Raw genomic sequence first — 24,727 nt, forward strand, 5'->3', positions numbered from 1 at the left:
ATGTCCAACATTAAATAAAGATAATATTTTCCTAAAAAAAAAATTGCACTGTAAAAGACTAGGATAGTAATGTTAGCTAGGCAAAATTAGCTTTTGCTTTTGTTTGCTTACCAAAAATTTGGTTGGCTTTCTCTTTGTGAATTTCAATTACATGCATAGCTGAGGTAAATTTGTGACTAAAGTTGCACTGCTATGATACATTTATGATTAAATGGCAGTAAGGTATTTATGTTGAAATTAGCACTGCTGAGTTGGCTAGTTAACTAAATATGTGACAACAATATCACGGATAAAGTACATTTATGATTGCAATAGCACTGCTGAGGTACATTTATGAGTACAATTCTAGTGCTGAGGTCCATTTATGATAGGAATAGCTGCACTGAGGTACTTAGCAAGCTAGCTAAATACATGACTAGAACATCACTGCTGTTATATATTCATGATCAGAACTGCTGAGGTACTTGTATTGTGCTTTGTTGGTTTGTCTAATGGGATATTAAAAATATAATTCAACAAGAGTTTACATTTTTGTAATGCTTTCTGTTTAAAAAGACAAAATGCATTTAATTGGCCCAAATGTTTCTTTTTGGTCCATTCTTTGGCCCATATAAAATACAAGAAATGTTTGTAGACATGCATTATACTTTATATCATCACTGTCCAATAAAAAACAAGTATTTCCATTGTTTGTCAAATTTTATTTTACTACATAATTCAAATACACACAAACTGTCCCTTTCTTAAAGAATAGATCAATATAAATTTTCCAAAATTACCAAAAAAAAAAAACCTAATTTCACATTGTCTTCTATTGAAATTTAAGAAAATTGAATCTCTCTTCTGTAAAGTCGCTGTTTTGGAAATATGTGTTTCATGTTTCATAGTCCGTTGGACAGCGGCAATATGTCACAAATAATACTGGTAGATTATACAGTAAAAAGGTGAATCATAGCATTATTGTTGTAATCTTTTTATGACCTGCTTGTGTATATTCAGTCATCTATTGCTGTGCAACAACACAGGAAAAAATGCCATTATTGAACAAACAGCAGCAGAGCTTAGTTAAAACCTTCAATAGTGCAGCGCTGATTAAACACCCACACTCCTGCATTTACACTCTCGGTGTTGGAATAAAACACCCACTGTGTTCGGATATGTCTTACATGTCTTCATATTATGTACAGCCGGACTCAAACAAACACACGGTTATTACAGCAAGCAAAGCTGTGGATATTTACTGGATGTACATTTAGAGAACATATGTTAAGCCACCAATGAGTTGTTGGGCTTGTAAAAACAAACAAACAAACAAACAAACAAACACACAAAAATGATCAGCACTAATATTATTGGCTTGTTTACCTCACAGAAATGAAGTAGTATAAGTAGTATAATTATAGAATAGCTTAGCTTAGTATTGCTTAGCTTAGCACTGTATTAAGAATATAAACAAACACATTCATTTTAGCTTTTAAGCGGTTAGCTAGGTTAGCTTTTATTACATTTCCATCATTCCATCATTGTACCCTACTACTCATTTTTGTCCCTCTGACCAATAATTAATTAATGAATATATGACTTTCATTTTTTATATCCAGTACCAGTCAAAAAATGGGACATACCTTAAATTTAGTGTTGTGTACAAAGATTTGAACTTAACAGATGTATGCTAGGTCAGTTACCTCAGCGTGCTAATGCTAAGCTAACCTTACTCAGCTCATAACTTTCACATGTTAAACAGCCAGTCGGTTTACTGTAAAGATGTAGAAACCATTACCAAACATGGAAAGTTAAGTTGAAAGCTTTATTTCCTTCGGTTTATTTGAGTAGAGAGTATTAATGAATTTTAACTTGACATTTACTGACTCCCAGATGCCATTCTACAGTACTGCTCTGATAGCTACATAGCTAACATAGCTAGTAGGCAAATCAGTACCACAGTAAATAAGCTGTAACGTTACATGACATTTTAATAGATTTTGTTATCTGGCAACATTACGTTGAGTGTCATTGTATATCGTTACTTAGCTAGCTACATCCTAGCTAGCTAACTTGATCCTAGCTAGCTAGCTAGATTAGTTAGCTAACTGAATATCTGAATATAGCTTTTTGTCTTTATTTTGCAGCATATAATTATTTTACCATTTGTAACATTTAAAAGACTCTCTCTCTCTTTCTCTCACACACACACACACACTGTTGGTAATTTTTCACTCCTAAAAAAAATAAAAAATTACCAACACTATGTGGTGCTAGGACCCCTCCATTCCCTGCTTTACTTCCTCACCCTCCTTCCTTGCTCACACTGACTATCATCCTAAAATGTATTAAAGCAAGTTATTGTACATTTCACATTGTTTACAGTGTAGTCATCTCTGTGTATTTTTTTAGCTCTATTTTTGTTTCCAATTGAATAGTCCTCTCCCAAGACTAGGAGGATGAAAACTGGCAAAAACTGGCAACACTGGGTAGCCAGTGCACTCGAGAGGAAAGCGCAGCGACCCAACTGTGGTGCATCAGCTAACAGACACCTGTGCTGACCAACACTAACATACATTACATTAGGAGTTTTGTGGGGAGACAGAGAGCTCTCAAGGAATTGTACTGTACTATCTCGGACTCCGGCTGCTGATTGAAGGCAAACGGCATGATCCGGGAACCCAGCCAGCGTTCCTTGGACCATAGTGACAGCTTATGCAGCACACAGATCATCCTCCAGGGATTAAAAAAATTTATCTAAACTTATTTTTTTAATTATTATTTAATTAAATATGTATTATTAAATGAATGCATGTGTTTATCATGTATACATTATTTTACTTGATTTATTATTTATTATTTTGTTTGTAGTGCATGATTTGTTGTATGGTTAGTAGCACTGATGCTGCTACTGATGCTGATGCTGCTGCTGCTAAACGCTACATACATTTTGGCACGTGAGCGTGGCTGAGTGAGTGCATGCAGTGCAGCAGAGGAGGCTCATCATCAAGAGTGAAGAGGAAAAAAATCACACCCAGTAGAAAAATCCCAACACTAGGTGGCGCTAGGACCCCTCCACCCCCCTGCTTCACTTCACCATCCCTTCCTCCCCCCTCTCCTGCTCGTCCTGACTGAGTAGCACAGTCAGAGAGATAGAGAGAAAGAGAGAGAGAGAGAGAGAGAGAGAGAGAGAGAGAGACAGGCTGACTCTATCTCTCAGTGCTCTGCAGCGCGAGCGCGCGGCTCCTCCACCTCCACCACCACCAGCAGCACGAGCAGCATCATCAGTAGCAGTAGCAGCAGCACTGGCTTCAGCAGCAGCAGCGGCAGCGCGCGGAGGCCAATGGTAAGCGCGCGCCGCTGCTTCGCCTTCGTGTCCGCACCCGCGAGCTTATGGGCACATGGAGGAGGGCATGATGAAGTCCAACTCGTTCTCCAGCAACAGGGAGGAGAAGGCGGAGGCGGACGGCCGGAACAGCGTGTTTCAGCGGCAGGACTCGGCGCTGCTGAAGAAGAACAGCACCGGAGGAGGAGGCGGTGGAGGAGGCGGAGGAGGCGGTGGCAGCAGCGGCAGTAACGCCGCCAACGCCGCCGCCTCCGCCGGCAAGGAGCACGCCAACTCCGTGGCGGTGAAGACGGACCGCGAGGAGACCATGCTGGGGCTGGAGGACGCCGACCCCGCGGGCCGGTCGCACGGCTTCATGCAGCGGCAGATCGGGGCCATGCTGCAGCCCGGAGTCAACAAGTTCTCCCTGCGCATGTTCGGCAGCCAGAAGGCGGTGGAGAAGGAGCAGGAGCGCGTGCAGACCGCGGGCTACTGGATCATCCACCCCTACAGCGACTTCAGGTACGGGGGAGCGCGGGGGCGCGCGCGGGGGGACCAGGCTGCTACTGCTGCTACTAAATGCTGCTAGTGCTGCAGTAGCTTTTGTTGTGTGCGCGTGCTGTTGTTTATGGTGTAGATAGTGATGTATACAGAGCTCTTAAAAGGGTTTTGGTGGGTTTTTGTTGTTTTTATTGTTGTTGTCAAGCGCGCGCGCAGGCAGGCACACAAGTACACGATCGCGAGCTCAGGTCCGCAAAACATGTGCACGCGCGCGCACACGCTCGGATATTATTCAGTGGCTAAATGAGAATGATACACGCACACGCGCGCACCTTTATGTTTGTTATAAATTGTGATATATTGTGTGTGGGTGTGTGTGTGTGTGTGTGTGTGTGTTGTGTGCATCCATTGGCCTGCACACGTTTATGACATTCATTCTCTCTCTCTCACACACAAACACACACACACACTCTCACAATAGTGTGTGCTTAGTAATCCTTGTATATATGCAGTATCTCTCTTTTTCACACACACACAAACATTGTCATCTATATACGTTTGTTTGTATATGTACATGCATGTGTATACATATATTCTCTCTCACGTCTACACAAATACACTCATGACAGTGTGTGTTTAGTGTTTGTGTATACATGCATTGCATTGTCTCTCCTCTTATGCACACACACACACACACACACACACACAAATATTATAGAGTATCAGTGTGTGTGTGTGCATATGTGATTGTGCATATAGACATTTAATAAATTTAAAATAGCATACATAAGTTGTTACACGTTTACATATATGTGCTTGTATAATATGTCATAGAGATACAGAGGAGAGTGAGAAAATGCATATAGGCAAATACACACAAACTCACAAACACCACTCACTCTTCCGTGCTGCATGCTGTGTGACATTGCAGTAATTTCTGTAGCAGAGCTGAATGCCCTTGCTGTGTATGAAGGGCTGTGTGTGTCAAGGCTTGGTTCGGCATGTGCGGTGCAGGAGCTGCAGCAGAACACACACACACACACTTTCATACACCCTCTTCCTGTCTCCAATACACACACTCTCCACATAAATGTATATATATATATATATACACACACACACAGCGGCAGTGTCAGTGCGACTGCCATGATGAAACAGCGTGGAGAAACGGAAGGGGGGGGGTGTATGTCTTCAGGCAGAGAAAATGAGGAGATCATTCTCCTGAGTCGGAGCTGGAGTGTCTGCCTATGAGTGTGTGTGTGTGTGCGCTGGTCAGGTCGCGTGGACAGAAGGCAGTGAACAGCGGCTCTATTGCAGTTCAGCACTAATCACATTACCCAGGTGAAGGTGGAGGAGGCGGAGACTGCGCAGGCTCGTGGTTTTGACATTGACGGGTGGAGATGAGGTGGAGGTGGTTGAGGCACGCTGCAGAAATTACAACAGTTGACGTCACGAGGCTACAGTCCTGCACAGCTTGGTGGAAGTGGGGGAGATCAGGCGTGTGCAGAGAGCAGGGTTTTTGAATTCTGCTGCTTTGATCCATCTGTCCTTCACATGTTTGTGTTTTTCTGGCTCCAGCACACCTCGTTCCCACCATCAGCTCATTCCTGAACCCGTCAGGTTCTGCACGAAGCGCCGTGAAGGCTGTTCACTACTGCACACTGCTGCGTTATAACGCTCCGTGTCTAAGAATTGGTTCTGGGTTTCATAACATTGTTGTTATGCTGAACATGTCCTAAAGAATGGACCAATAGGAACAGTGCTGAAGCTCTGATCTTCTAATAGTATTTAGCATTTTTTTGCCTTTCTCCTGCAAAATGAAGCATTGCAGAGATGTGGTTTTGTTACATGTATTATGAGATATACACATACATAAATACATACAGTGCCCTCTATTAAGTATATATTAAAAAAAATGATTAAGGTATGATTTTAGGTATTATTTAAAAAAAAAAAAATCAAACTATCCATCAGAAATTTTACATTTCATTTGGAAAAATCAAGGTCCCAGAGTCTGGAGGAAGACTGTAGAGACACACAATCTAATCCAAGTTTCCACAATCAGTGATGGTTTGGAGAGACATGTCATCTGCTGGTGTTGATCCACTGTGTTTTATTATCAAGCCCAAATTCCCTCTGCTGACGAGCTTTATCGAGATACAGATTTCCGAAATTTCTCCAGTGATATTAGCTTGCAGTTCGTCCCACGTAGCTTGTTTTAATACAGTAAACACGCTACAGGCTACAGTCGGCTATATACTCCCCTCTGAACGATGAAAGAGCTAACTAGCGCTTAGCATAGTTAGCGACTAATGCCAATGCTGCTCCAGCAGTGCTAGCTGGGGTTAGCAGAAGGCCAAACTCTTAAATAGATCACTCTGTTTGTAATAATTCTGCATAAAATACGAGTTTCAGTTCTTAAATTGAGTTTAAATAAATGTTCTTTTTGAGATGCACCTGTACGTTATAGCAGTCATAGTCACAGTTTAGTGTTTTGTTGCATATCTCTGGCAGCATGTAATGACTGCGTTTAGCTTGTGATTCATACACTTTACCAGGTGCTAAGTATCTTCTCTAGTGATGCTTTGCCAAGCTCTAATCTTGACATCTTGAGATGGTAGGCCAGGGGAAGTGCCTACACATTGACGGTGGGTGTCAGAAGGGCTAGAAGGGTTACGCTGGGTGATTTTCACCCACACAATTTTTTCATATGATTTTCATTGTGTTGCTGCAGCTGTCTGAACTGTATGAGACTTTGGGTAGCTTGAGCACGCTCCTCGTTGATGTCATTATTGTTATGGTTGATTCCCTCCTCCCATCTATGTTTTTTTCAAGAGGCATGCGTTCAGGTGATTTTCATTTGGGTGTAGTAAAACATGATAAAAAAGTACTTGCCTTTGTTAAATAGCCCACCTCAGTTCTCTCACAGCTTTCTGAGATCCAGTAATTTTGTGCTTTTTGCATATTTTGCCCCAATAAATCACTTTTTCCATCGTTATTTAGGCATCACACCTCCTTGGTAGAATCAGGGGAGGTCTGACATTTAAATTAAGTCATTAATAACTTAAAAGGTACACAAGAAACTTATTTAAAACCACTGTTTACATTCCATACAGGCAAAAAAGCACAAAATTACTGTATCTAAAAAAGCTGTAGGAGAGCGGAGGTGTGCTATTCAACAAAGGTAAGGACTTTTTATTATATTTTCTACACCCAAAGTCAATTTTACACCGCAGTTCTCAAGGATTAAGGATTACCTGATTTTCCAATATTTTTTCAGCTTTTTTATAGGGTCACCCATAGTACTTTTTTATTTGATGTGATTTTATTGTATGTTGTAAAATTAAACAAGGGTTCCAAAACTTGTGATACAGTGTAAACACAACATTAGTGATGGTGTTACTAATTTTACCATTTGTGTTTTAGGGTTAAGCTCAAATAAACGGTGCTGTATTTTCTGCCCAGCAGCAGCAGGGTTAATACAGCAGCAGGGTTAATACAGTCACAAGGTTAGTCGGGATGATGCTCAATCCGTCGAGGTTATTTGATTAATCTTCATCTGCGCATATGCTTATGCTTTCCGATATTACGTGGGACGTTACGTGTGTTGTTGCAGTGCTGATCCTGGATCTGCTGTAATTCAGCATGTGTCATGTCGTCAGCTCGTCTAGCTGAACCCGTGCTGAGGTGAAATGCAGATGTGAAGGCAGGGCAGGCGGTGCGGTGGTATACTGGAGCAGGTGGGCAGTGAGGGCAGAGCTGGAAAATGCTGCTGTCTGTGAGGAATAGGTTTCAGGACCCTGGAGAGCAGCGCATGAAGAATCGCACAGAGCTTCCCGACTCCACTCGGCATCTGCAGCCATGATAAACACACAGCGCTGTTACCAGGGCTCGGGAACCCGGAGCGTGATAGTGGAGGGAACTAGTATTGGGATTTATCAGTGTATTAGTTCATTTCTGTTTATGTTAGGGGTTGAGGGGTGGGTGAACCTAATGAATAGAATGTAAATGTATAATATATAATAATAAAATATTTTTCCTAAAACTTTATGCTCCAGCTAGAACAAATAGGCCTGTTACGATAACATCATTTTCATGGTTGATATATTGTCCCAGAATATATATATATATATATATATATATATATATATATATATATATATATATATATATATATATATATATATATTTTGCGATAAATGATAATATTGTCATATTTTAAATATATAGTAATAACAAACTAGGCTAATAATACTATGACATCATTTTACAGTAAAACTAGCACTGGGTGGTATTGCCAAAAATGCATATCACTGCATTTTTAAAGATTCTGACGGTTTCATGGTATATCACGGTATTTTTATTTATTTTTAATTTTTTAATGATTATTTTTTTGCATGATTGGGCTTTAATATAGGTTTATTTGTGAGTTACTGTACTCTTAGGAGTACATATAATATAACACACTAAAGCTTTAAATTAAGGCTTTGCTTAGTACAGGGTTTACTTTGTTCCACAAAATATATACACAATATATAAAGAGATCAGACTTTATTATCAGAAAAACAGATGGATTTAAACAATAGACTTAAAAAGAGATACGCCAACAACTTTAACACAACTTTCTTGACAAAATATTAAAATATTTTAAATTGTTCCATAAACACTATAAATGGACATAACATACTCAATATTTAAATATTCAAAGAGATATTTCTCAAAAGCTTTATTACACAAGTAAAACACAAGTTTAATATCATTTAACTATATGTAATTTCTGATGCCATTAGAGGCATAACAGTATTAAAATCAGCCACAATTTCCTTCTTTCTCCAGTCAAAAAATACATTTAAATTATCCCTCAAGCTACAGTATTAGTAAAATTTAAAAGGGCTGTAGTTACTGATCTATTTTACTGGGATAAAAACACTCATACAGTAGAAACAGCAGCAGGAGCTGTTCAGATTTCTCTGCAGGATGGAGCTACACCAGCGCTTGACTCTTCTTCGGTGGTTCTGTTCCGCACGGCGCTCAGCAGCGCCCTCTAGTGGTGTGGTGGTATGAGAAAAACACATACTGGTTCAAGTTCACCCTGCGGTAAACAGAATAAACCGGTATACGGCCCAGCTCTAAGTGAAACTAACTTTTTGTTATTAAAACCAGCCATTGGGCTTCCATTATAAAAATATTTAATATGCTAAATAAATAAAACAGTAGTGTAGTGCATAAGCTCTACGTGCACTACACTGATTTTCTTAACGATAGATGTCACTGTCTGACAGATTCGTCTTCGCCTCGGACAGAAAGCAGTGCAACTCTCCTAAATCTAGCTGCGGTTTATTCTCATGTAAATAAACTGACGCGAAAACTCAATGCCTATTATCGACATTGGTTATCATGATTTTACATCTTTTTTTACATCTGTTTTTAATCTTTTCAATCTAAAATATCCAAAACACTTCTCATTTTACTGGCAAATCTAGTTTTGGACCTTTTCTTTAATTTTATAATTCATCTGTAGTTTGCTTTTTAGTAGAGGGAAAACATTGATTAAAATCAAAAACTGGATTTGTTGTGAAAAAAATCAAAGATTAATTTTTTAGGCCATAATCGCCCAGCACTACTATAACTCTTATAGGACCTCAACAGAATGTTCTATACTAGAGTATAATATATCAGTAGCTAAACGGTTCTATACCAAAGATAAATTCTTCGTTTTATTCGTGTTAAAGGAGAGAAATGTAAGATTTTATAGGGTTAATTCCAATTCATTTACATTTACATCAGATCATATTATATTAATCATTTAATTTATTTGGCCCTTTTTTCAGTTAATCAGCCCCAAGTCCCAAGTGTCAGTTACAGAAATACATTTTCTGCTTCTCAGATTGATGGCTTTCCAGTTTCTCAGGTGCTTCTGCCCTCTTGTATATTTGGAAAGTATTGTGTTATTGACTTTCATCAATATTTCTCAGCTCTAAGAAGCAAGGCTGAACCTGATTGATTTCATTATTGATCAGGAGAACAAAAAACAACAAGTGCTCCAGATTATAATGAGATGCATTGGAAAACAAATGCAAAACCATTGCATGAGTTATTCATTAAGTGCATCGCAGAGAGACGCAGTGTACACACACACATACAAAAAAAGAGTCGACTGACGTTCTCTCTCCCAGTAGATTTGAATAAGAGAGAAAGAAGCCGTACTGTTTCGTAACTGAACTGAAGTGAAATGCTGTAAATCACGAATCCGCAGTGATGAGACAAAGCACTGACTGATCTTCTCTCTGCAGCCCAGTATAATAAACTACAGAAAAACAACATTAAAAATGTCAAAAAGGGCAATAAAATGTCAGTATTGATGTACAGTGCCCTCCATAATTATTGGCACCCCTGGTTAAGATGTGTTCTTTAGCTTCTCATAAATTGAGTTTTGTTCAAAATAATATAGGACCACGATGGAAAAAAAGAGTAAAATATAACCTTTAACTCAAGTGAATTTATTCAGTAGGAAAAAAATCCCACATTAAGAAATAATTATTTAACATCAAATCATGTGTGCCACAATTATTAGCACCCCTGATGTTAATACTTTGTACAACCCCCTTTTGCCAACAAAACAGCACCTGATCTTCTCCTGTAATGTTTCACAAGATGGGAGAATACAGAAAGAGGGATCTTTGACCATTCCTCTTTGCACATTCTCTCTAAATCATCCAACGACCTGGGTCCTCTCCTCTGCACTCTCCTCTTCAGCTCACCCCACAGGGGTTGAGGTCTGGGGACTGAGATGGCCATGGGAGGAGCTTGATTCTGTGTGCGGTGAACCATTTCTGTGTAGATTTGGCCACATGTTTAGGGTCATTATCTTGCTGAAAGACCCAGTGACGACCCATCTTCAGCTTTCGGGCAGAAGCCACCAGATTTTGTTTTAAAATGTCCTGGTATTTTAGAGCATTCATGATGCCATGCACCCTAACAAGGTTCCCAGGGCCTTTAGAAGAGAAACAGGCCCACAGCATCACTGATCCCCCTTAATCATATTTCCCCCTTAAAATTTACTTGAGTTAAAGGTTGGACTTTACTTTTTTTCCCCATCGTGGTCCTATATTATTTTGAACAAAACTCAATTTATGAGAAGCTAAAGAACACATCTTAACCAGGGGTGCCAATAATTATGGAGGGCACTGTATTTCAGGGCTGCAGCTAATGTTCATTTAGGTAGTCGACTAATCTTTCAATTATTTTTCTGATTAGTTGATTATTCAATGGTTATTTCTACCATGTCCTCCATCTCTGCTTCCTGTGGGTACGGCTAATGTTCCTAACTTTCTCTATCATCACTTTTAAATGACAGAAAAATCTAAACATCAGATTTAAATTCCCTATAATTGCAAAGAAGACCTTAAAATTTAAAATGTTCTAATATGTAGCAGTTAATTGCAAATTGTTGTGTTTGGGCACTTTTGGTCTTTGTACCGTTTAATAGTTTATTTATTTTTTTTTTTTTTAGTTTTTATAATTTTTTTTTCAATTATCTAGTTTTTCGTTTCAGTCTTTCACAAACTTCTGATGATTTTCAGTCCATTTTTGTATCTTGCAACACAAATCTGTTGGTATGAGCAAAATGCATTTTTTTTAATCAGAAAATAAAGAAAAATATATATTTTTTCATTTTTCCTGAAATTCTGATTGTGAGGGGCAGAGAAGAAAAAGCTATAACTGGAAAAATGTATGAAAACTTATTTCTTGTACACTGCACTACAATAAAAAAATAGTACCTTTTTACATTAAATTTTCTATTTTTACAAATTTTACAAATTATTAGAAAACATTATTAATAATCGTTACACTGACCACTTTTTGTGAGAACAGCACCACCAAAGAAGCAGACACAGCTCGCTAGCTAACACTAGCCAGTTAGCATAGGAAGCTAACTCACTGGAGTAACAGTAGCTCAGCTCTGCTGCTGTTCCTCACTGCGTGAGTATTTTTGTTTTATCAAGGATAAATAGAAAAACAACAGCAAACAGCAATCATTCACTCAGAAAGAGATGACTGGAACTAAGCAACCGATCCACAGCTCAGAGAAAGTTCCTTTCGTCCCCCAGACGAGCCTAGAAACGGTCTTGGGTACAGATCAGTAATTCATGTATTCAAGTCACAAAACACCATAAAACTCTCGATATGAGATACAAGGTGGTTGTGGAAAAGTGAGATTCTGTAGAAAAATATTTTTATAAGTTGTTAGTAAAATTGTACATATACAAGATATGTGCAAGTCATTGTTACAGCTCAGGTTTTGAGAATTAAAAGGGTTAAGTTTTTGCATGTGCAGGTGTGCTTTGCTTGGACAAACTGGACAATATTTGCGATTTCAAATATGCTTTGATATCTATCCACATATATTTATGTTGGACTGCTTCATTTTTTATTGAAATGCTGATTAATAATGCATTTGAGCAGCTGTTTTGGAGGGAAATGGAAATGGAGAAAGCTGATTACACAAGTCCTCAAGTACTCAAAGTTGAAGCTTGGGGCGAGGCTGGGATAGTTTTTATCCCCTTAGACATTTTATATAAGCCCACAATATATCACTCCTATAAACTTAGAATTGTTTATGTTTAACAATGATTTTATAGATACCTAATTAGAGCCCTGATGGATGTCATAAGATATGCTAAAATATTATTAACTTTATAATACACATAGGGCTGAATGGGGCGAATCAGTACAAAAGTGTGTAGTGTACAGTGCAAAAGGGTTGATTTTATATATATATATATATATATATATATATATATATATATATATATATTTTTGTTTGTTTTGTTATCATTTTATTTCTAAACATTTCCCATTTTCTCGCTAATTTGCAAGGCCAATTACCTAAGCCACTTCTTAGGACTCCCCCTATCACTAGTGATGCCCCTATACAAGGAGGGTAAAGAATAGCACACGCCTCCTCCGACACATGTGAAGTCAGACTCCGCCTCTTTTTGAACTGCTGCTGATGCAGCATTACCAAGTAGCATTACAGCACAGCGCTAACGCTCGGAGGAAAGCGCAGCGACTCGGTTCTGATAATTCAGCTCACAGACGCAGCCTTGTGCTGATCCACATCACCCTAGAAGTGATGAGGGGAAAGAGAGAGCACCATCTACTGTACCCACCCAGAGAGAGCAAGACCAATTGTGCTCTCTCAGGGCTCCGGTAGCTGATGGCAAGCTACATGAACAGGATTCGAACCAGCGACCTCATGATCACCCGCTGCACCACTCAGAGCCCCCCGATGATATAAATTTAATGGGTTATAGGTTTAATGTAAGACTTCAGTCAGACGTTCTAATATTATTAGGCATTAATCACCAGTTAGCATCATGTTAGTGATATATAGTTAACAGTTTGTTGGAGATTATTTAAAAAAAACAAAAACTTTTTTTTACTTATATTTACGTAAAAACCTTTTTTTAATTCCAATTAATTTCTGAATATTTCTAAAATAATTATTATTATATACTATGAAGAATATAAGCCAAGCTCACATTATGTCAAAAAGTGAAAAATAAATAAGCAAAAGAAGATTTTTAAATGACAGTGATGATTTATTAGCTTTTTTCAGGATATCTCGTTCAGCTATTTCTTCTCTTCTTTTCTACAGAAAAACTAGATCAGATATCGGATTGGAAAAAAAAAACGAATCTGATCTTTGTCTTGTAACAAATCCACCCTGATGTGATGTGATGACGTTAGCTGTGTGTTTCTTCCTGTGGGTTAGTAGAGTGTTTCAGTAGATTGAACATGATAGTCTACTTCTAGAGGCTCGTCTTTAGTAAAGAGCCTCAATTAAAACAGATTAACTTAATAATAATTAATAGATTTTATAGATTTATATGTTTCTGATTCTTCTCTCACCTGGGTTAGAAATTTACAGCTAAAGTTAGCTTTAGCATTGCTAGCGCACTGACATATGGCAGGACGTTTAGTGTCAGGCACTCTGACATCGGGACAGTGAGTCAAGGTGAGCTGGATTACAGGTGGACCAAATGATCTTAACATGAGACTAAACACAGTGATGTAAGAGACTGTTCTGTCCTGTGCTCAGGACGTTCCTGCTTAGCAGGCGTTCGTCTGGTTAGCGAAGTTTTTCCCATATAAAAGATGAGATAGTATTAGAGAGTTTGTGTAACTTTGCAGTTCCAAAGAAATAAATGATGTTTATGTAATATTTAATTAATTTTCCAAAAAGTATTTTGGTATTTTCATTACTCTGTCAATTACGATTACTTAGAGCTGGGTTATATGACCTAAAAACATTCAGATTATCGATTTCATTTTGATATATAATTTTTTAAATAAATTAGTTTGAAAGGTCAGTTATGTCAGTATACTCACCAGTATTCTATGTATATACAGCTCTGGAAAAAAAAAAAAAAAACTAAGAGACCACTTCAGTTTCTGAATTAGTTTCTCTGATTTTGCTATTTATAGCTTTATGTTTGAGTAAAATGAACATTGTTGTTTTATTCTACAAACTATGAACAACATTTCTCCCAAATTCCAAATTAAAATATTGTCTTTTAGAGCATTTATTTGCCGAAAAATAAGAAATGGCGGAAATAAATGAAAAAAAGATGCAGAGCTTTCAGACCTCAAATAATGCAAAGAAAAAACAAGTTCATATTCATAAAGTTTTAAGAGTTCAGAAATCAATTTAGTGATTTAGTGGAATAACCCTGGTTTTTATTCTTAGTTTTCATGCATCTTGGCATCATGTTCTCCTCCACCAGTCTTTCACACTGCTTTTGGATAACTTTATGCCAAGGATTGTAAGTAATTTGGATGTATATTAATTTCATATCTTGAGTTCATACTGGCTGTAATCAACAAAAAGCACAGTTAATGTAAGTAACACTGCATTAATTATTATTATTATTATTATTATTATTATTATTATTATTACTTTTACCTTTCTGATTTGAGTTTGTAATATTTTTCCCCTATAGTGTGTATATCGCAATATAGTTGTGATACTGTAGGCAATATTAAGATTGTTTAAATCAAATTTTTGCAAAATCAAATAAACACTATCATATTTCTAAAATCTGAGTAAAATAAAATTTTTAATCCAATCAAAACGAGTGCAACACTGCTCTCTAGTGGATGGAGTTTAAACACAACACTAAATGAATCACTGTCTGCCACCAGTCTTTACATGTAAACTTATTATAAAAAATCATTACTGTGATTTTAAAAATGTATAGAATATTGCAAAACAAAATATTGCGATACTACGATATATTTGATATATTTTCTCACCGCTCTAATAGTGTATATCTTCTTACAAACACAAATGTGGTACATCTTAAAACGTTGGAGTCTCCACTTTCAGTAGAAGGCCTCTGCATGTTCCATTGAGCTCTGAATGAGAAACAATTACCATAAAATTACAGCACGCTTTGTTCTCAGCGCTGATAGCCGCGCGCTGTAAGGGTGAAGGCAGGGTAAGTGACGAGTGATGGCCTGGTGTTTAGCCAGGGCTCGGCTGGTGTCAGTGTCCCTGTAGAAGAATGAGCTGGCTTCAGTAATACCTTTACATCACTCCTACGGGGTATTCTCAGGTGACTATGTTTCGACCTTGCTTTCAACACATGATTTCTCCCTTTCATTACACCCGCAAATGAGCTTTACATCAAAGACCGAGGGAGAGGGAGGGAAGGAGAGAGGGAGAGAGGGAAAAAAAAGGGAAGGGGACGCAGCCAGTGACACTGTCATCACCGCCTTGGCTGGCCAAAACACAGGATTGTGTGGCTATTCTACACCGTCACTGCACACTACACTACACCTGGCTCTACTCATCCCTTATTCTTATTCTCTTAAAGGAATAGTTCAGTCAAATACGGGTGTAAGAAAATACTGAACCTCTGAAACCTCTGGAATGTAATCAAGAGGAAGATGGATGATCACAAACCATCAAACCAAACTGAACTGCTTAAATTTGTGCACCAGGAGTAAAGCAGCATAAAGTTATCCAAAAGCAGTGTGTAAGACTGGTGGAGGAGAACATGATGCCAAGATGCATAAAAACTGTGATTAAAAACCAGAGTTATTCCACCAAATATTAAATTTTTGAACTCTTAACAGTCAAATGTTGGACACACCTCTTCTTGTTCTTTCTTTTTATGCTTTTTTATCTTGAAAGTTAAATTTAAATCATAAATATTGAATATATTAAAGCCACATATTATCTTTGAGGACAGATCTGTACTCTATTGGTATTTTAATCTCAGTGGCTTCATGAGCGAGAAGCACCTGGAATAGTTTTCTCAGCGTCTTGATGAAAGGAGTTCCTGGAGGTTCCTGGTTTTTCCTTTCATGCTGTGAAGCTCCAACTCATCCCAAATCACCATCTCAGTTCATCAGTTCAACTGTTTACTATGTAATTCTTTATGTGTGCCTATAATATTTATCTACAATGTAGAAAATAAATTAAATAAAGAATTAACATAAATATGGAATGAGAAACTTTTGACTGGTCCTGATTTTTAAAAAGTCATTTGTTGAAATGATTGGGGGAAGAAGACTGATTCCCACGTTCTACAGCAGCTCTGGTTGAGTTTGAGTCAAATACAAACTCAACCAGCTGACTGACTGATTTGATACAAACTCAACCAGCTGACTGCGGTGAAGGTCCAGAACTTTCCAGTGCTATCAGAGAAGAGAAACAGGAAACCCAAAGCATTTTGGTTGCATTGAAACAGAAGTTACAAATGTCGTTTGTAACGCCCTTGATTAAACGATGTAAAAGACTGTGAAAGACTACAACAGCAATAAAACTGTACTGTGTGTGTGTGGGATATCACTTATCATATTATTGCGACTGGCCTAGCGGCACAATTCTGAATAAATAAGCATTCTTAAAATGTCTTCTCGCTTCTAGACTGTTTAATTTAATGTTTTAAACATTGTGGTAACGCCGCTGTGACGCCAGTTGTATCAATGTAATTGTTTTGGGAATGTTACTTTTAATGTTTTCATAATATTAGTTATCGATCTAGCTAGGAAGGATATGTGTAAAACTTTCTAATAACTTTTCAATGCAACCATTATTATGTCACGTTTTCAGAGATTATTTATGTAATGTTACAGGCTGACCTCCCTGAAACGTTGCCAAACGTTCTCCCTGTTAGCTGTTAGAAATCGATGCGGTGCTTTTAAAAATCTATACAGTGTTGTAAGATAAAATATTGTGATTGTTCTAAACATACAGCTCTGGAACATTTATTTTCCATTTGTGGTGTAAAAAATAGGTAAAATTGGGAAAAAAAACTGTTATAAATTCTAAATGAATACAATATATAGGCTATTCAAACAAGTCTATATGTGCAGCCCTAGCAGATACACTGCATAATGATGCTGAAGTGATGCTCTTTTACTTTCCTAGTCCTTTATTTCTCTGCTGTTTTCCTTTCAGAAGTAAAATGACTTGTCAGCAGCTTTTGATGGACATCATTTGCTTCATTATTTTTTCTGACCTGATAATAAGCTGAATTAAAGACTGCATAAACCCATCCAGCGATGACTGGTGAGAGACAACACCATCTGGGTGGGTTCCGAAGCATCCAGAGAGAAACCCAATACCCCATGATCTCTTTAATACGCAGGTTGTTAAAGATTGATGAATGGTTAGTAGTATTCATTATTCATCGTTTTCAGAAAGGACTCATGCTCGACTAGATCTGAACCTGCCGTTTGGCTTTTGTCCCATCTGAGAGTCTGTCATATTCCTTCAGTATCTCTCCCCTGTGTTGCGTGCCTCTGTCTCGGGCTGTAATCCATTCTGCAGGGAAAGAAAAGCTGGTATTGAGGATTTCTGACATGTCATTATTTACCCTGTGCGGAATCCTTTGTGCCCCGGGCGTTTCGGGGTGACTTTGACTGTTTCTTTTCCTTCGTTCCTTTTTTTTTCTTCACTGTCTGGATTTATCAGGTAAAAGATGAGCTCAGATTGAGTCTGTGGCTTATAAATTAATCACACGGGTTGTGGGCAAAAAAAAAAAGAAAGAAAAAAAAAGAAAACACGCGATTTGGTTGCAAACAGATTCCTCCTCATCCTCTTCCTCTTCCTCCTCCTCCGTGCTACACAACAGCCAATTTTCTAAACCGAGTTTAAACTCTATTTTTAGGGTCCCCTGCAACTTTGCGTTGCATTATTGATGCTCCTCAGTTGCTCTTTTTCCACCCTGCTTCTGAGACAACGTCCTAAAGTCTGGTGAAGGTCCTTGTTTGAGCGCGCCTCACTTTTTCCAAAATGATGCCCTCTGGTGCTCTTTAATTAGTCTAGCTCTGTTTTTCCACCTGCAGTGCAGAACAATGGCCTAAATTCACCAACGAGATGCAACGAGACATACAGCGAGGATACAGCTAAACACACAGCAACTCCACAGAAACTAGCAGACTGAAGCTTTTTATAGACAGTTAGGAATCATCTTAGGGGTGTTTTAATTTGTATTTTTGCCAGACGATCAGGTCTAAATGTTCTCCCTGTGCTTTGGTTAAATCCTCTCACTGCAACTCCCATAATCCTCTGCTCTCTGACATTGCAGTCACAAGGTACAAGTCTACCAATCAGAGACAGCTTCTGACATCTACAGTTTTCCATACAGGGATTAAAAGTCTAGTCCTGTATACCGGAGGGGAAATTAAAGAGGATAGAGGCGCTGCAAAGCACTGTGAGCATTGTTAGCTAATGCTAACACTAGCCAGTTAGCATAACAAGCTAACACACTGGAATAATGGTAGCTCAGCTATGTAGAGACAAATACTCATCTTGCTCTGTCCTGCCTGGAGAAAAAAAAAGAGAAAAGCACTTTATCTGAGGAGCTCCTGCTAAAAATAAAAAAAACAACAGCACAGAGAAAAGTTCCTCTCGTCCCCCATTTATTCAGCGAAACAGATAAAACTCAATTAACCCTGGATAAGAGCAGCAACTATAGACCCTTTTAAGTATATATATTAATGCTGTAGCTTTAAGGATATTATTAATACAAATTGAATTGAAATTTTTGGTTAACTAGAAAAAGAAGGAATTTGCAGCTGATTTTAATACTGTAATGACTCTAATGACTTTAGGGATAACATATAGTATATTGATATTAAACTTGTCTTTTACTTGTGCAAAAGAGCTTTTGAGAAATATCTCTTTCAGATTCTTAAACATTGAGTATTTTAGGTGCATTATATTGTTTATAAAACTATTTTAAAAAAATGTTTTGTAAAGGAATCATGGTAAAGTTCGTGGCGTATCTCTTTTTAAGGTCTGATGTTTACATTATTAAACTTTTTTCACCACCCTGTTGTTTTGCCTCTGAATATAATGTAGGCAGTAGTTCCACTCCAAGCCGCTAGGTGGCGCTTTGCTCCAGCCCATAGTAATTGGCTGCTCAGGAAGCTGAGAGCGTCAGTGTTGTTATGCTGTGTGACGGTAAGATATTCAGTTAAAAATAACCGTTTTATAAAGCCATCCATGCTCATTTTGTGTTTTAAATTACTTTAAAAGGTTCTGGGACAGTTTATAAATCAGTATTTAGTTCATATTGAGAGTTTTGTAAAGCATTTAATTGTTTTACATTAATTGTGTAGCTATAGAGGCAAATCACATTGTTTTAAAGCACCAAGCTCCATATTAAATGCCATGTTAAATGTTTTGAGGCTAAAATAGGACTGTTACAGTCATTGTTTATTTACACATTCATATGTTTGTGTTGTATTTTGGTGTGTAATAAGCAGCAATGTTTTAAAACAGGTTTTAGTGATGTTTGTACTAAAATAGTGTCACCAGTTTAGGGCTTCATCTTTCCGGATTTGTTTAATGAAAACAATGAGCATGTTTGTAGCAGTTTATTAAGAACAAAAACAAAAGCCTTGCTTGTCTTTTTTAAATTGTATTTATATTAGTGTCAATCACTTAAAATGAGTAATAATTTGGATTTATTTATTTATTTAAATTCTGGTATTTCCCTGTATTTTTGGAAGGGATGCAGTGATAATAGTGTAGTGTGGACTTATATTTTGTAATATCTCAGGGTAGAGTGAGCAAGAGAGAGAGCAAGTAAGAGAGAGGGAGAGAGAGTACAAGTGGAAGAGACAATTTGAATGAGTGAGAGACAGCTTGTAAGACAGTGTGAGAGAGGAAAAGACAACACAAGTAAGTGAGAGACAGTGAAAGATGGAGTGAGTGAGGTAGAGAGAGCGAGAGACAGAGCGAATAAGAGAGAGGGAGAGAGAGTACAAGTGGAAGAGACAACGTGAGTGAGCGAGAGACAGCTTGTAAGTGAGAGCCAGAGAGTAAACCTGAGTGAACAGTGCGAGTAAGCAAGAGACAGCGCAAGAGACAGATAGAGTGAGAGAGCGAGAGACAGAGTGAGACAGTACAAGAGACCGAGTGAGGGAGAGAAAGAGCAAGTAAGCAAGAGAGAGAGAGAGAATGAGGAAGAGACAATGCAAGTGAGCGAGAAACAGCACAAGAGATGGAGAAAACCCTAGTTAGCAAGAGACTAGTGAGTGAGAGAAAGAGCAAGGGAGTGAAAGACGGCACAAGAGACAAGAGTGAGGGAGAGACAGAGAGAGAGCATCGGGAGATACAGCAGGAGAGGGAGAGAAAACGCGAGTGAGCGAGAGACAGCACAAGAGGAAGAGACAGAGCGAGCAAGCAAGCGCGAGACAGATTGACTAAGCAAGAAATAGTGAGCGAGTGAGAGATGGCGGGAGAGGGTGAGAGAACAAAGCGAGTGAGTGAGAGACAGCGCGAGTATGCAAGTGACAACGCGAGAGAGCAAGTGAGCGAGAGAGTCTTTGTGTCAGGGTGCCTCGCTGTGCACATTCTCCTCATTTCGCGCATTTTTTAAAGTATGAAAGATATCTGCATTCTGCTGTAATTAGATGCAGGTCAGTATGTCCTGCTGCTCAGTCTGAAGAGTTTAGGTCCTGCAGTTCAGGCTGAAGAGTTTAGGTCCTGCAGTTCAGGCTGTAATGAGGACTGTTTTGACCCGGACTGCCTTTTTGAAAAGGAAAAATGCAGACGCAGATCTTTTACATATCATTAGTTCTAAAACCAGGCAAATGTCAAATGTGGATCAAAAGGAAATGCTAAGAGTAAAAAAAAACTAAAACATTGTGCATAGTAAAAGGGCTCATTTGCATATTGCAGCCTACTGTGATATCAGCCAAGAAAAAGGCAATATTGCAACAATCATCAGCGTACTCTCTAGTGTTTAAACCCTGGAGACGCTCAGGTGTTAATTCAGTGTTAGGAAATAAAGATGAGATCGTTTGGAGATCAGGCGTGATGAGTCTGGGTCGGGGGTCGTGCCCTCTGTGCCGGTTCCTGGCAGTCTTCGGTAAGACAGATGGTCAAAAACATGGCCGGCGTCCCACCTCTGATAATACCGCCTGTCAGTTAGCGTGTGCTCGGGGCTGCAGTCACTAAAGGCAAATATTCAGTTGCGTGTTCTTTTACATGCTTCACTGAATCCGACATGTAACCCTAACTGAGCAGCCACCCAACACCACCCAACACTGTACACCAACCTCACAACATACAACACCACCCATGAGCAAACACGCTGTACTCTGTAGTATATAGACTACAGTATTGGCAGTAGGGTTGTCACAGTACAAAATTTTGACTTTAGTACAGCCATCAAAGTTATTATCATGATTTTTGATCTTGAAACAGTTTTTTTAAATGCTTTTTTGTCTGAAGGGAAAGTATTTAGTGAAATACTTTAAAACAGCACACATCAAAATAGTTATAATAATAGTCAATTTTATTATTTAGTGTGGCAAAGAAGTGGGTAAAATGGCTATAGGAGTTCAATTTCACTGTCTAAACACAGTTTTTTTTAGCTTCCTCTACTCCTCCACAGACACACAGCTTACACAGGTTGCCAGATTGACACACAGTGGCAAGTAGGGCTGCACTATATATCATTTAAACTTTTATATCACAATGTGCTCATGCTCAAAAGTCACATTGCAGGATGTGGGATGTCACTTATGGCAATTAAATCAAACACATTATGTTGCAATGTTTTGATTCTTGACATAATCAAGAAGTAGATACACAGCGCTGTCTCTGTGTCTGTGTGAGTGACAGGCTGCTGCTGCCTGAGAAGCGCAAGGGGGAGCCTTATGGAGGGCAAGAGTAAACACAAAGTAACCACATGGTCTCCATTCACATGGTTGGGCATGTGCTTGTAAACGCACATGTGGAAAGCTGTGCATCTCAGTCCAGCACAGTTTTGAGCAGATATTTCCAATAACAGCTGAATTCACACTTTTAATACCAGAAAAAATGCTCTTATTTACCTTTTAAAAAGCCATTTAAATGTCTGGTAAAGAGCCGATTACTGTTGTTTTCCCGTTTCCCATTTTCCCGCTCTTGATTGGTTCGGATGCAGGTGGGGGCCGGGTCTGGTGACATCATGGGACCTGCATTGTGTAATATTGAGATATATATTGTTGAAAAAAGTAAAATGTACAATGTAAAAATTTTCAATTTAAGTGACCTCGCATGTCCTGCACATTGTGATGACGATGCTTAATCGATATATCGTGCAGCCCTAATCATGACCAGTGATGTCTGGCTAGAATTGTCCATCAGAACAGATAAGCGACTCCACACACACACATATATCCCACAGGTCAGTGCAGCTTAGTGTACATCACCACAAAACAACACAACACAACAGAAACAGCACAGCCTCCCGGCAGGGGTAAAAATACCTGATCTGGATATTAACCGTTGAGATGTTGAGTTTGAGGTGAAGGGCGGATGATTATCTGACATATGATCTGAGGATATTTATAAAGCAAGGCCCTCTGCTTCACTTATTAAAGCAGATCCATTACGCTGCAGTCCATCGGCTGCTTCCCAGCCGCTGTTGGGGTTTTTAGCAGGAGATAGCATTCCTGAAAGCATCTATTTTAGTTGGGGGATGCATGCTGTTATCAGTGGCTGGGACATTGTGCGAGGCCGGCACGGCGCCCAGGAAAACACTTCTCGCTTCTGCACGCGTCACACAACACAGGAGATACACAGGAGTTTAACCCTTAAACACAAACCTCAACTGTGACCTCATTTCTCGTGTATTTAAGTAAGATTAGTAGTTTTTAGAGCTGTAAAAATAAATTAACCAATTAATTGCACAATTTACTGTGATTAATCACAATTAATATTTTTTCTTCTTTTTAACCACGTTAACCTTTAATAACAGATATTTAAATGTCAAATAAAAGGTTCAATGTTAGATTATCACAATGAGATTTTATTTATATTTGTATATATATATATATATATATTTTTTTTTTATTTTATTTATTTTTTTTTTTTTTTTTTTTTTTTTTTATTATATTATATCTTTAAAGAATTAAACACAGAATGTACTTTGTGATCTGTCCACCAGCTAAATAAAAAAAAAAAATCACATCAATTCAAAATATGAAAAAGGAAGAAGGAAACAAATCTTTAAAATTCTCCTTAATTAGCAGATTGTTGAATTTATGGATTTAGCATACTTATAATAATGTATACTCCTAAACATTTATCACACCAGTTACTGAGACACACCAGTTTAATGGTTAATGTAGGAAATTAACTATGATAATCACTACATTTTCGTGTGTGAGAGAGTTAATTATGAGATATAATCAATATTTTAAAATAATAAAATAATAAAAGGTCAACCTTGTGTAGTGGTAATACTGTGTTTATATTACTAAATAAAACCAAGATAAAACAAGATAAAGAAAAAAAAGAGTGAATTGCATCAGTAAGTTGGAGCCAAAATAAGAAAAACTTTTCTTTTTTTTTTTTTAAGTTTTCTGAATGATTGTGTCTGTTAATGCTAATTAATTATTTTACATATTTATTTTATTATGGTATTTCTTTGCAACTGTTGTTTTCTTACTACCATCCCTGGAAGGGTTCAGATGCTCAGGGAACCCCCCTTCTCCTGGGTTTAAGTGTTAACGCTATTTTAGAGTGTGTTCATGTGTGTGAGAGAGAGCAGGCGAACATGAGAGTATGTAATGTATATGCTTGTGTATCTAAATGCTCTTTTGTGTATGAGTGCGTGTACTCTACACGTTTGCTTGCTTGCTCACAAAGTAGTGTCCAGTTTCGATGTGCCGTCCCCCCTGTATCTGTAACAGGGTGGTTACAATACAAGATGTTTATCTTTGACACTGATACTAAGTAGGGCTGCATGATGTAGGAAAAATAACTTTGACCTTTTGACATTGCAATAATACGACCAGGTGCAACATCATATAATGATTTTTATCTTTCTGTTTTGCTGCATATGATTTTAACCCTTGTGTGGTGTTCATATTTTTGTTACTCGTTTACTTTGTTACTTGTATTTAATTCAGCAAAATTAAGCAATTTTACATTAAAACGCTTTACACATGTTTGCTTCACCTAAATTGCAAGCAATATAAACAGCTTACATGGTTAATATTTACCCTTTACCTTTCTTATGTTACATTTCTTTCAAAAAGTGCTACTCTTTTTTTATTAGTTTTTTAATAAAATGTAAAAGAAAATGAATTAAACTCAAGATATGAGTAGAAAATTTGTTTAGTTTCAAATTTACAAATGAAGCAATGTTTATTAGCCCTAGGCCGAACATACTGTATGTAATATAAATGTGTGTGTGTGGGGGGGGTGTACAGTGTGTGTTTATCGAAAATGTGTTTTAATATATGTTTTTCAAAATGTTAGAAAAAAATATTTTTTTAGTATCATTTGATGAAAAATGAAAACGGGTCCCACAGACCCCGAACACCACACAAGGGTTAAATATAAAGGTCTAATTATGCTCACTCTAATGAAATTAGCAGTTGAGTCCATGTTTT

General features: G+C 37.9%; 1 protein-coding gene across 2 annotated transcripts in view; it reads left to right on the forward strand.

The window, feature by feature from the left end:
* Positions 1 to 3,127: 3,127 nt before the first annotated feature.
* Positions 3,128 to 24,727, forward strand: part of LOC103022855 (potassium/sodium hyperpolarization-activated cyclic nucleotide-gated channel 1) — a 183,731-nt gene continuing 162,131 nt past the window's right edge. The window contains exon 1 of one of the 2 annotated variants that reach the window (XM_022676552.2): positions 3,128 to 3,829. In XM_022676552.2, the coding sequence (XP_022532273.2) occupies positions 3,384 to 3,829 (446 nt within the window). In that variant the 5' untranslated portion in view covers positions 3,128 to 3,383. The remainder of the gene's footprint in view (positions 3,830 to 24,727) is intronic. The other variant, XM_022676548.2, reaches the window with a different exon arrangement.

Source organism: Astyanax mexicanus, chromosome 17 (genome assembly GCF_023375975.1).
Source record: "Astyanax mexicanus isolate ESR-SI-001 chromosome 17, AstMex3_surface, whole genome shotgun sequence".
Lineage (NCBI taxonomy): Eukaryota > Metazoa > Chordata > Actinopteri > Characiformes > Acestrorhamphidae > Astyanax > Astyanax mexicanus.